This window comes from Erythrolamprus reginae, chromosome 1, assembly GCF_031021105.1.
Source record: "Erythrolamprus reginae isolate rEryReg1 chromosome 1, rEryReg1.hap1, whole genome shotgun sequence".
Taxonomy (NCBI): domain Eukaryota; kingdom Metazoa; phylum Chordata; class Lepidosauria; order Squamata; family Dipsadidae; genus Erythrolamprus; species Erythrolamprus reginae.
This window is the reverse complement of record NC_091950.1, coordinates 228,206,263-228,220,793: the sequence shown is the minus strand read 5'-3', so window position 1 is coordinate 228,220,793 and position 14,531 is coordinate 228,206,263. Positions and strand designations below refer to the sequence as shown.

Below are 14,531 nucleotides of genomic sequence, written 5' to 3'. Positions count from 1 at the left end.
TCCCTGAACACCCCATATACCCCATTAAGCCATAAGAAGGAAGTTGGAACTTGGAGTCATTGAGTCAAAAATTAAATATAGCTTCATGGATTATCCAAATATAGAACAGAATATGAATATGAATATGAATATGAATATGAATATGAATATGAATATGAATATGAATATGAATATGAATATGAATATGAATATGAATATGAATATGAATATGAATATGAATATGAATATGAATATGAATATGAATATGAATATGAATAGAATTCTTTATTGGCCAAGTGTGATTGGACACACAAGGGATTTGTCTTTGGTGCATATGCTCTCAGTGTACATAAAAGAAAAGATACATTTGTCAAGAATCATGAGGTACAACACTTAATGATGGTCATAGGGTACAAATAAGAAACAATCATTATTTATATAAATCATAAGGATACAAGTACCAAATTGCGGTCATACAGTCATGTGCGAACAATATAAGAAAAACGCACAGCATTAGAAAGCTCTTCAAATCTTGGGACTTTCAGGAATGCACCATCCTTAAAAAGTCAAATACTGTAGTCTTATGCCACCCTAAAAATCAACAGATTTATTATACTAAAAGTTTTCATGGACTGTAGTCCTTTTTTCCAGATGTGTCTGAAGTGGATTGTAGTCCACAAAAACATATGCTATAACACATCTGTTAATCTTTAAGACACCAACATGTCTTTTTATTGTTGTTACTGTGATGGGCTACATCTACTCTACAGCAATGCTTGCAAAAGGTGTTTACCATAGAATTTGTTTCAAATTCCTTAAAATGTTATGGCCCTGCTTTTTAGATATCCCACACTGTCAACAGATCAAGTACTCCATCAGAAAAAGATGTCCACTAGCAGTTTTTAAACTAATACAAAAACAGGGATCAATGTGGATCCCAGTTAGGAATGAAATACTGTGTGAAGTTCTGGTGTCTTTGAAACAAATATCTAAGAAATGTTTGGCTACAATTGACATTTTTACAGACATTTGGTCTGCATTTTCTGAAACATCAGTGATTAAATCCATATTGTTGGCTACTTTCCCCTCTGATCTGCATCTTTCTTTACATCTTGTGAGAAATTTATGAACAAAGTTATTGTTAATCCATACTGTCTGTCTCACCCTTTAGATTCTTTTCAACAATCTTACTTTGCCAATATAGATAAACAATCTTCAGCAGGATTAACACATACTACTTCACATTTACAATGGAAAGGAAAAGAAAGGAAAAGAAAGAAAACAAGAAGCTGAAGTTCTGTTTGATGTCAATCAGAAGCTGAAAATATATACATGCTAGAAATGTGTAGATTTCCTCAATTAATATCTAAGCCTTCAGGATATAACGAATTAGGTGGCTATTTTCAAGAAAGCTGGTTCCTCATAAAATTAGAATAAATTCATATTTTAATAGCTTGCTTTAATAAAGGAGAAAAGTGTGAAAATAGTATACAGGGTATTAGCGTGTTACCTTTTTAAAAATAAAATCTCATTTCAAAGCATTAAAAAACTATAGTATTCAGTATTTGAATTATCTAATCTACGGTTTCCTTAAATGTAGTAATGGCATTGCAGTATCTGTTTACTAAATGCAGTGTGTACTGCAGCCAGTTCTGTCTTAGTGCAGTTCTGCCAAAGGAATAATATTCACACTTTTAGTATGTGCATGCTCCCTCAGCAACTCTATACCTAACAGTTCCATGTTTTCATGCTAAACTTGTGAAACAGTTGTTCTCCTCATTCCAATAAATTTGATTCAGGGAATTTTAGATATAAGATGAGATAAGATAGTGAAGCAGTCAGTTTTGGGGGATATTAACATTTCTTACTCAATGGATAAATCTGGGAAAATGGCTAAATAAAGAGAACCAGGTGGACAATAACTTATGTATCAAGGAAGAAAGCTTTGACACTGGAGGAAGAGAAAAATAATAGCTAGGAAGTGAAAGAATTTAAGGATTTGGTAGAAACCTTTTGGGCCACTTCACTACATGATATATTTAGATGTCTGATAGAGTACAAAGAAGTTGTATGTAAAGTAAAAAATAAAAGGATTATCAGATGTTTTACAGACTTCAGAACTCCTTGTATCAGCAGCCAATTGCATGATAAATGGCAAGGCAAAGCTATTAAATTCAGCACAGGGAGGGCTGCTTCCAAGAAGTGATGAAGAACATTTCTAAATGATAGCTATGATAATAAGAATCGCTTCCAAGGCTAGAAGAACTTCGTCCCTTCCCAGAAATCCTTAGAATGAATTGAGGATCTTCTGACCTCTGGAACGTAGCATGACACCTGCAATCCTTAGCCATGTTAGTGAAAGTAAAGTTGGGAATCCAATAACATCTGGGAAAGAAAAGGGGCATAAGTTCCACAGCTTTTAATTCAGCCGAGGATTCTGTGAGTGAAAGTAACTCTTTTCTGCCTGAGAGACATTTTTTAGAATTGCGTTCAGAGATAGAAGGAAATACAGACTGGCCAATCTGCCTATAGCTCCCTATTGGAAGGAAGTCTTTGTGTCTTGTGAGTGTTCCTGAGAATGACAGCAAGATTAAAATAAGCTTATTATAACACAATGTTATTTATTACATGATAGGAATAGGCAAAGCCTACCACAGAGCTAAGGGACATGGGATTCAGTGGTTAAGATGCTGAGCTTGTCGATCAGAAAGGATGGCAGTTCGGCGGTTCAAATCCCTAGCACCGCGTAACAGAGTGAGCTCCTGTTACTTGCCCCAGCTTCTGCCAACCTAGCAGTTCAAAAGCATGTAACAATGCTAAGTATAAAAAAGTATAAAAATAGGGACCACCTTTGTAGGAAGGTAATAACATTCCATGCACCTTCGCTGTTTAGTCATGCCAGCCACACGACCACTGAATCATTTATCATCAGACAGCGCTGGCTCTTCAGCTTACAAATAGAAATGAGCACTGTTGCCTAGAGTCAAGAACGACTAGCACATATGTGCAATGTGAACTTTTATCTTTAGCAGAGTTAACTGCATGCCACCAGAGTTTGAGGAAGAAGGAAGTTATCTGGAATCAGCAATATTTTAAATCAACAGGCAGAATAATAGACAAAGAGGGGTCCAGAGTTATCTACACTTAAAGGTTATGAAGTACTGAGGAATCAATGGCACTGACATTACATTTTAGTCCTCTCTTCTCTGCTTGTTTCTTCAGCTTTTAGTATTGAAGAATCAGTTTTAATTCCATTCAAAGGGAAGCTGATGTAATTGATTCCTTATTATTTGATCATACATGGAGAATTCTATGAACTGCTTGGACTGAATATTCTTGATAACAAGGGAAATGAGAATCATAACTATTAATTTGTGTTGTCTCGTTCATACATGCAAATCTTCACTTGATATTACAAACATTGAGCCATAGACTTAATTTTATTCACAATAGCCTAACCGATCAGCAGTTTCAGAAATGGAGGCTAGCATTAAAAAAGAGAGAGATACATCAATATCGCTCTTTGTTACATAAAAACAGGCTATGCTTATTATATATAGGATCGTGTGTTTTTGAATGCTGATTTGGAAAATATTTCATACATTTTAAAGTAGAAATAATTCCAGCCTGCTTTCTCTTCTATTTCATGTGAATAGATTTTTGTGATCTCACTAGACTTTTCTGGCTATTACTTGCATTTTCTGAGCCAGCTGTTTTCTCAGCAATGTTTTAAAATCAGGAACCATTGCTTTTTAGTCTAGCCTGTATTTAATTTGTCCATTCAGAAGGAAAACTGGAGAGTTCATGGACTTTCAAAAGAGGCATTACAAAGTTCAATGAAAATAAAATGCTGGGTATAAACAAAGGATACAGCACAGCTTTATTTTCTGCAGCCAAGATTTTGGATGGAAGGGCTTATTTTAGATTACTGTGGATGCCAGTGGAAGTTCATTGCAATCAATGGTAGGTATGTGAGAATTGCATCAGGGTGTCAAGAATAAACAATATGCTAGGTGATATTTCATATAAGGTAAAAGAAGGTTGTGAATAGGTAAAAGAGTGATAATGCCGAGTCACAGTTACTGGGCTGCAACCTGGTTGAATGAAAGCACCCATTTTGTTTTTATGGATTGATGGTTTAGTTTGTGGTCTGATTGAAGCATTAAGAGTGAGCTGCGTACTGGTGGTAAGATAGTTAAACCAGAGTTAGTATAATGGCTACTTGTAAGTAAGGTTTGTCCCTTTTTTATATTTTCTATTTGTTGTATTGTGTTGCATTATGTTGAATGAATGTTAATGGAAGTTTTTAAAGTTAGATTTTTAAGGATTGTTTTTATGTATATTAATTGGATTGATTTTACTACTGTCTCTTTGTATATGTTGTGAGCCGCCCCGAATCCTCGGAGAGGGGCGGCATGCAAATCCAATTAAATAAATATACCTTCATGTACATAGTTAAAGTGAAGTATATTCTGTAAATAGAAGAAGAAGAAGAAGAAGAAGAAGAAGAAGAAGAAGAAGAAGAAGAAGAAGAAGAAGAGGAAGAGGAAGAGGAAGAGGAGGAAGAGGAAGAAGAAGAAGAAGAAGAAGAAGAAGAAGAAGAAGAAGAAGAAGAAGAAGAAGAAGGAAATAATTTTTTTGAATACACATACACTGAAGAGTAAAATTACTTAAACTTGTTCCTGCTGAACTGTCTTCATTATTTATCTATGTTGGTTCCTGAGTTCCTGGCTGAGCATTCTGGCATCTATCCACTTCCTATCCACTTGCTTTCAAACGTAAAAGTTTCTGGACATGGATTCTGTATTCTCTTAGCTTGCTTACATTCTGAACATAGCTGCAGGGTTATTTCTGCAGCTACTTTAAAAAGAAAAACATTTTTGAATTCTTATATGTTTCAAGGAAAGACATTTACTGTGGCAGCTCCCTGACTTAATAGAATTTATGGATGTCACCATCAGGTCCTTATTATACCTTTGCCATTCAGTCTGCTTTCTGTATTCTCTATCTTCTTTTTGCTTTCCACAGAAATATAACTTAAGCAAGATAAGATGAACTAGCTATATATTATGTTTCGTTGCTGGTCCACAAAGCCCTCCATATGGAAACACCCTCAGGAAGCATCACTTTTTGAGAGTTGAGGGTTGTGCAGCTCCAGAATGCTCCTTGAGACTTAAGATCAGGTTCCTAGTCTTCTACACCACTTCACTTACATATATGAACCTGGTCTCAAATAAAGATTTTTACAAACAAAAATCTTCCTTTGTTTTTATGGCTTAAAGAAAATAATAGAAAATTTGAATGTCTCCTTTATTAAAGTTGAGAGTGCAACTGGATGTTGTCCAACTGTAGTTGGCAGTACTGCTATATCATATTCAATTTTTTTCTTGCAAGTGCCAAAAGAATATGAACTCAACCTCTACATTTCATTACAAGAAAATACAGTGGTGAGCAGTTGACAGAACAAAGCAGTCATTGTCTTAAAGCACAACTCTTTCTCTGCAAAGACTGCATGTATCACAAAATAATGAGGTTTAGAACATTAGTGATATTTTAAGATTATCTAGATCCCCGTTCCTATATCACTCTTTCCAACAACCCCCCCCCCCCAAGTCATATTCACTCAGGTTTGTTCAGTGGCATTTTCTTATTTTTATCCAAATATAGGCGGAAAAATTCTACTTTTAAATAGAACTTCCAGTCTTTCTTTTAAACCTGTAAGATGAGCAGCCTGAACAAAATTAGATATATTTGGATTATGATTCCTATTAAAAGCTTCCCACTGAGTTTTAGGCCCTGCTATCTGAGTGGATGGAACTGATTTTGGAAGGCCTTAAATTATGCTTAATAGTCCTATAGCAACACCCTGATTAAGAAACATTTTTTTACTGTCATCCCTATTTTTCCTCCAAATTTAAGTTTCCCAATCCTAATTTTAGCACACAGTGTTTTCAAATAGATCATAATTAGTGTCCTTGGAAAAACATTTGGAAGAAATAAGACAAAATTATACATTTGTTTGTTGGTATGTATGTATGCATGTTCCAATATAACTGTGGAACTCCTTGAGCAATTTCAATCAAACTTGGTACACATATGACTTGCTATCTTGCTAAAAACACTGTGGGGTATGACACCCCTAGCAACCCTAGGAGTGGCCTTTTGGAACAATGGTCATGTTCTGTACACTGAGCTAGCTCGACGTTAGGCCATGACATGCTCAGTCAAAGGCCTTTGTATTGGCCTAATGAAGCTCTCTTAGCTTCATAGGCCTACTGTGTGAGGGAGGCCTAGGCCTAAGTTGGGGCAAAGGATGATCCTGTGAACACAGGCCAAAGCTGTCCCCTATAGGATCTTACAGGGAGCAAGGCCAGCACAGGGAGTGAGACCAGTACAGAGGCCTTTGATTGAACACACCATGGTCTAAGCATATTGTCCACCCCACCTCACAGCTTTGGCCTGTATTCCCAGGATTGTCCTTTACCCCAACTCATTGCATGAAGGATGGGACCACCCCAATGGAGGTGAAACTGGTATGGAGGCCAGCCTATTTCAGCAGAGGTGGAGGAGACACAGCATGGGCCAACTCAGGGATTTATGTTCCTGCCGCAGGCCTAGTTTGAGAAAATAGTAAAATGGGTGGTGGCAGATGCAGGGGATGGCGCTTCTAAATTACCCAGCTGTCCATAGGTTCTGTAGATGGGATTTGGACAAGGTCCTTATACTTTTAAAACCCTGATAATAAACTTGCTTTGATTTGACACTATAGATATAATCCATTACTTTTCCTGTCTAATACAAGATTGGGATAAATAAATACTCAGACAATGCCGGGTAATTAGCTAGTAAATTATAAAACATAATAATTTGGAGTTGTGCTTTTCTCTATTCCACACTGTTTTCACCCAGTATTTCAACAGTGCAATATTGTTCAAGATGCATCCAGAAAAGTTATCAATTTTGTCAAAGTTATTCAACTTCCATACATATATGTTTGAAGGCATTCACGGAGAAGCATCTATAAAATAGGAATTCTTTGGAGAAATGGATTTTGCTGATTCTTCTTAAGATTTGCAAAGCCGTTTAGCTACTTCTGCATAAGCTATTTCAATCTCTTTGTCTGCAGCACAAGTGTTGATGAATTCATCCCGTGCATAAGCATTGTTCAGGTATTGCCACAGTCTTGTCATGTCTGCTGGGAATTCATAATTTCGATATTTCTTTGTTACAATCTAAAATGAAAATGGAGAATCAGTAGAAATTGTAAGACTAACTGAAAGAAAAGAACTAAATCAGGAGAGAGATAGGTATGTGCCTAATTCTGATAATAGAGGCTAGTAAGCCTTTAGGAATCTTAACCAATAGTTTCAAATCAAATTAACTAAATGATAAAAGTATTACTTGTCTCTGGTATATATAATTAGCTTTAGTGAAACCTAGAAAATACATTTAGACAGATTGGCTTACTTTACATAATTTATCTTACTGAACAGCTTGAAGAGGTGTCTGTGCTATATTTATTTGCCAAACATCAATGTTAATTAGATGCCTTTTGCAGAATCTGAAGTATCTTCTGTCCTATTTACGTCTTTACACTAGAATTTTTAAAAAAATATGTATGACAGCAAAATGATAACCATGGTCCTGTATAATTTAAAGTAAACAGGTTTTGTCAATTATTGTGCATCCTGTTTTCTTTGACATGCCTCCATCTGCCACTATTGTCTAACATGTGGTGAAAATGCATAATTTTTACAGTAACTTTTATATCTTCATTCACTCATCTTATTGTTTCTCTCCCAAATTTCAGAAATAAAATGCTTCACCTACAGGATGCTTTGGAACCTATGACTTATCATTCAATTAAAAAAAGCCTAAATGATGACCTTTGGCCAGCATATGAAGCCAAGCCTCCCCCAAATTTGACTTCTTCCAGATGTGTGAACTTCAAGTTACAGAATCCTCAACAAGGTCATGCTGGCTGAGAAATTCTTGGCATTGGTGTTCACACATCTGGAGGACAGCTAGTTGAGGAAGTCTTCTTTAGCTATGCCAAAATGTTTGACATGACTATTTTAGTCTAGAATCTGCCATAAACTCCTGTAAAGAAAGGTGTTTAGAGATTTTTCAAATTTGTACATCTGGAAAAGTTGCTTTAATCCCATGTAAAATATATATTAAACCTGGAAAAATACATTTAACTTCTGAACCTATATGAATTATGAAATTCTTATTTTCCAGGATGCTTCATGTTTCAGAAGGGATGTAGAATTTTAGAGGTAGAAGGGGCCATTTAAGCTATCAAGTCTATTCTTGTGCAAGGATTGAAACTGAAATATAGGTAACAAATGGCTGTGTATTATATCTGTTTCAGTACATGTATTGAAAGGGTAATGAGTAATTAGTTCCATTATTAATTGTTCTTGCTGTCAGAAAATGTTTGCTACACCCCAGTACTTGAAGAACAGTGTTTTATTCCCACATAACATTTTTTCTCAAAACTAAACATTCCAGTTTCTTTATTCTCTTAATAGGACTTGGCTTCTAGTCCAATGATCATCCTGTTTTTATCTATAGTATCCATTTTAGGGATGAAGAAATGCCCCGTGAAATAATTCAAAGCTTATTTGTAATTCTTGTCTGACCATTCTGATTTTAAGACTATAATAAAGATTTAAGATTAAAAACTATCCTTTTTCTAGTTCCCTGAACTTGTTGCAATTTTTTGGCACTTTTTAAAGAATAGTACCTAAAACAATTACAACATTTGAGGTAGATTCTGATCACCTCAAATATTACAGTGCCACCTCAAATACTTAGGTGTCAGGTATATTACCTAAGATGCGAAACCTATATTTTTTCAGTATATCACACTATTGACTCACATGCGGTTTAGAAGTAAAGTCCTCTTTAAGTCATGCATAAAGTTAAAAAAATGCTACTGAGTAAGATTTGGGTAGATTGGCAAGTGGTATAGGAGCCAATTAGGGATCTATTTTCTGTTTGAAAATGTAAGAGTTACAAACCTTATTTCATCAGTCTTGCTTACTTACTTGCTTATTTCAATATTCTTGAGTAGTACCTTGATGAATGAAGTTGCTGTATGTTTACAGGCTCTTCAACCCATTCAAAGGAAACCTAATTATCTATCTAATTCTGAACTTTCCTAACAGAAGTGGGAAACATGTAGTACAAATGGTTCTTACTAGCAACCAAGTACTGTTGGTATTTGGCTTTCAGGTTTGTCATGGATATGAGAACATTTTACCTTGGCAACATGAAGCTTGGGCAGGAGATTACAGTCTGCAAGGGTCAGCTCCTCCCCATCAAGAAACTTGCGTTTTGACACTCTTTCCTCTTCAGTGTTGCTTGTGTCTATTTCCTCAGGCAAAGGATTTCTCAGATAGTCATCCAGTTTCTTCAAAGCCTTTGTGAACCCTCTCTCAAGACCTTAATAATTAGAAAGAAGAAGTGGTTAAATCAACTGTATACTAAAACCTATGACAAAATGGAGAACGGTATAAACCAGAAAGATGACAATGCCTGTAATATTAGAGTGGCCTAGCCACACTATAAGCAATATGTTTGGATTGCCAAGGACTGAAAGTAGAACATATCAAAGTAACTTACAAAAATATAAAACACATTGGCTATGGAACTTTTTTTTAAAGAAGTACAAGGCTTGATAACAATTGTATGTTGTTAATGAATGAGGATAATGGAAGATCCAAAACTTACGTTAAGGAAACCTGTTCAATATTCTAAATAAACCACAGAAAAATGATTTCTGAGAAATTAGAAGGAAAAAATGATTCTGTTATACGAAAGATCCTATTTCTCTAAAATAGGTAGGGATGAGAAAGAATACAAATTGGGCTACTTGGAGAGCCAAGAATAAATAAAATGATGATTGAGACAATTTGCTTAGGCATGGTTTGTAATTTTTAAATACAGTGGTACCTCTACTTATGCCTCTACCTACGAACTTTTTGAGATACGAACCATGTGTTCATGATTTTTTTGCCTCTACTCATGAACCATTTTCTACTTACGAACCCTCACTTCTCTCTCGGCTGCTGCTGCTGCTGCGAGCAGTGGCCAAAAAAGTGCACATCGGAAGAGCTCTCCGCAGCCACCCCATACCCCTGCCACTTTCCCCTCTAGCCCCCCACTTCCTCCGCTCCCCACAGCTGTCCCATCCCACTGCCAAAATCCCCCCTAACCTACTGCTTCCTTCACCCTATCTCCCTGCCAAAATCACCCCTCCAGACGCTTCCTATTCCATCCCAAATCGCCTCCAAAATCACCTCCAAACGCTTCCTGTGCCATCCCAAATTGGGGACCTAACGAAGGCTAACGGAGTGAAGAAAGGCAGCAAGGAGATTCAAGGCATTTTGAAAGGGGAAGTGATTTTGGAAGACTTTGGAAGCGATTTGGGGTGGCATAGGAAGATTTTGGAGGGGTGATTTTTGGAGCAATTTGGGGTGGCATGGGAAGCATCTGGAGGGGTGATTTTGGGAGCGATTTGGGGAAGCGTTAGCCTTCGTTAGGCCCTCCATTCCTCACTTCTCTTTGCTGTCATCTCCACCCCATTAGCCTTCACTTTCTCTGCCCGCCGCTTTTTTTTTAAGCCTTAAAGTTTAGATTTTCCTAATGGGTTTGCACGCATTATTTGCTTTTACATTGATTCCTATGGGAAAATTGCTTCTACTTATGAACTTTTCTACTTACAAACCTGCCCATGGAATGAATTAAGTTCGTAAGTAGAGGTACCACTGTATAAACATCAATCTGTTTATATATACATATGGCAAAGGAATATAAATCTAAAAACATGATTGATTGATTTATTATTGAAGATTAAGAGAATTAATGAAAAAAAACCCTGAATTTGGAATATCATTTTGTTAAACTTGCAAGATTGGATCTTGGGAACAAAGTTTCTTTTTAAAAAAAGAATGATACTGGATTGCAAGCAGAGCTATTGCAAGAAAAGGAAGTCTTGAATGAAAAGTTTCAAAAGATAGATCAATCGCTCAACATAATTACAAAGTAGAATAAAATATAAACATAAAGCTGTAGAAGCTGCTGGGAATAAATTGCCATTCAGGTGGTCCTCAACTTATGACTGTTCATTTAACAATGGCTGAAGTTATGACAGTCTTTGAAAAAAGTGACTTACAATCTGTCCTCAAAGTTATGTCAGTAGCAGCATGCCTGCAGTCATGAGACTGCAATTCATGCGCTTGGTAATTGTTCATATTTATGATGAATGCAGCATGTTGCGATCAAATTATCATGACCTTCCCAATCAATTGCTGATAATTGTATTGAATTGAATTGAACTTTAATTAGCCACAGTAAAATAGTCATAAAATCTGGTTCACTAACGTGATGACTCGTTTAATGACTGAATCACTTAGCAACCAAAATTTCAGTCCCACATAAGTAAGTAACCCAGCAGTACCCGCAGAAGTGTAATAAGAAGGATGAATAGAATAGAATGGGATGGAAGGGACCTTGGAGGTCTTCTAGACTAGCCTCCTACTCAAGCTGGAGAGCCTATATCATTTTAGATAAATGATTGTTTAGTCTCTTCTTAAAAACCTCCAGTGATGAAAAAGAATGTTTGGTGGAATTACATGAAAGAGGATGTGGAGAAGAAAAAATGTACAGTATGTAAGAGAATGATTGCTGCAAATAATGAAAAAAGGAGAGCAATATTATAGAGAAAACAAGTTCATTAAAAAAACCCATACCTAAGGAGAACAAAGAATGCTAAGAGGCAGAAAAAAGGCAGAATAATTTTGACAAAAATAGAAATGCTTTGAAAGTTGCTGAAGAGTTAAAGAAGGAATCTTAAGCAGGATGGATGGAATTAAAATAAAAGTGATGAACTTATTTGGGATGAAACTGAAGAAAAGCTGAAAGAAGTCCTTTGGAGATTTATATAAAGATGGTAATGAAATGTCAAAGAATAGAATTGTAGGTGGGGGGGATGATGAAAAGTCATAAATGATGTGAAAATGTAAGCCTGCAGATGTAAATGGTAATTTGTCAAATGCTGAAATACGGATATGGTTTGCTCAGGGAGTGGCTGTGTGACTTGGTTAACATGTGTGTGAGGGATCAATCTGTGCCTAATGATTAAAAGAATGTTGTCACTGTTCCCCTATTCAAAGGGAGAAAGGCACAAATGAATAAAAAAAATACATGGAGATTAGATTGTTACATGTGCTTGGGAAGATGTTTGGCAGGATTCTGATCAAAAAAGCACTAGAAATTACAATGATCAAAATCTGGGAAATACAGTGTATCTTTCTGCTAAGGGAAGAGTGTACAATTTTTGAAGAATGTCTGAATTTAAGAAAGAAATGTTATTGTACATTAGCTTAGGGAAAATTATGAAACATTGCCTTAATAGGAAGTTGGACATTGGTTGCTGAATACAATAAAAGCAGTGGGAACAACAAATGAATGCAATACGAGAAGTAAATAGATAAAAAATTACCGGGGAAAGTATGTGTCAGGCCTTTAGTTCTCAATGCATTTCTTTCAAATGCCAACTGAATTATTGTAGTGAGGGTACCGATATTTCAATTGTGGACAGAACCATAATGTACATTTAGATGTAGCTAATAGCATGGGGTTTTTTTTTTCAATTAAAAGATTCAATTGCAGTGAATATTTCACAGACTTCCCTTCTCTTTTGAAATGACTGATCTATTTAGTCACAAGTTTTCTGAAACTATGAGTTGCATTATCATTTCATTTCTGATAGAGGTACAGAATCCATGGCAGATTTTTGGAAAACCCTGATTAATCTCTAGCATCTAAACCTCTAGCTATTTGTGTCATTGCCTACAATCATAGAAACATTCACAGGGAGGGGTCAGGAGGGGAATTATTGAATCAGCACCATGCCACTGTAACACAAAACTCCACTCCATTTGCCCATCTTTGAAAAAATTGCATGCACATACAAAAGGAGTGGGGTTTGCATTATAACAGCATGATAAATTAAATACCAGCAAATGAATTAATAATAAATAAATGAGGCTTCTTTCATCATTTTGACAAAATATTCCACTTCTAAAGATATATTTCCATAGATAAGATAGAAAAACATAGAGAACAAATGCAACCCTAGAGTAATAATGCCATTGCTAAACAAATCACCAGCAAGAAATTGGCCTGATAATCTATCCTATGACTATGTTTGCTTATTATAACTGGTTTCATGCTTCTATTCAGATGTTCAGGCATCTTCAGTGAACACCCATATTCGGAAAAGTTGGAAGCCAAGAATTTAGATCCTGGAGCAGGAATGCACACATTTCAATTTCTCTGTTCACCAGTGGGCACATCTTCTATGCATACGTAACTACTATCTTGTCTGCAATAAAGCAACCTGTCTAGCCATGCCATGTCTACGAGTTTCTGCTGCAAGCAAATTCCTGAATATGAGATTTAGCATTGGGAGTGATTTATTACTGAGCCAGGCATGAAGTCTGCCAATTTCAGCCTAAATAGAAATTTAAATCCAGATTTCTAGGGCTGTAATCCAAAATTCTATCACTGACATATTGGACGTACTCCTGCAATTCTAGGTCTTGCAACAATAAGCTTCTGCCTTATGCAGATTAAGCACCACTGGGATATTGCATCTGCACTGTATTACAGAATTGTTAGTTTTGGCCATATTTCAAAATGCAAACTGGGTTTCATTTCCTTTTCCAGGATTGTCTTCCCTTTCAAAAATATTATGTAAAATATCTTCTTCACATTAAAAGGAACACTGATACCAAATTTAATATTTATCATTATTTCATACCAAACAATTTGAATTGTGATGCTAAAATTCTAACCACTGGAATGGTAATGATTTACAAAGAACTTTCAGTAGTGTGTAAATGATCTAGTATCAAATTCACAATAACAAGATGCAATGTGGCCAAGGTATCTCTCCTGCCACAAAGATTCTTATTCATTGACAAACTTGCATTTAATTACGGTAACTGTAATTCTATGTCCATTCCATATAGGGTTGATTTCCATTTAAAAACAATGAGACATCATATCTGAATAATGCAGTTATTGATTGGTAATTTTTAAACAGGAAAAACCCTAAAAGAAAAGCACAAACTGAACCTAAAATCCAGACCTGAAATGATGCCAAAATCTAAAATTAGATTATTTAAAAAATCTACTGGCTTTGTTAAGGATCCAGGCATAGAAAGATTGATTGGGGGAGGCTCCTATATAAAACAAAATCTGAAAAAGTGTCCTACTCATATTCATGCCTGAAGGAACACATATGGTAAGAGATAAGAATCTTGATACTAATGAAACAATAAACCAGAAGAAATTGATAACAATTCTTGGAAAGCACCCAAGAGCCAAGGAACCAGCAATCAGAAGCGCCTAGAACCCCTCTCCTAATTGTCCAGGGGACTGAGCCTCTTGCTCAAAGACAAGCAAAAATTGCTACAGCTATTTAGAAAAGGAGAGAGGGAGAGGCTCAATCACTGATTGGCATTTTGCATGTTTTC

General features: G+C 35.9%; 1 protein-coding gene across 3 annotated transcripts in view; it reads right to left on the bottom strand.

The window, feature by feature from the left end:
• Positions 1–245: 245 nt before the first annotated feature.
• CLIC5 (chloride intracellular channel 5) overlaps positions 246–14,531 on the bottom strand; it is an 84,629-nt gene continuing 70,343 nt past the window's right edge. For all 3 annotated transcript variants that reach the window (XM_070732440.1, XM_070732442.1, XM_070732441.1), the window contains exons 5-6: positions 9,248–9,429; positions 246–7,211 (exon numbers count right to left, since the gene is read on the bottom strand). In XM_070732440.1, coding sequence (XP_070588541.1) covers positions 7,044–7,211; positions 9,248–9,429 — 350 coding nt within the window. In that variant the 3' untranslated portion in view covers positions 246–7,043. The remainder of the gene's footprint in view (positions 7,212–9,247; positions 9,430–14,531) is intronic.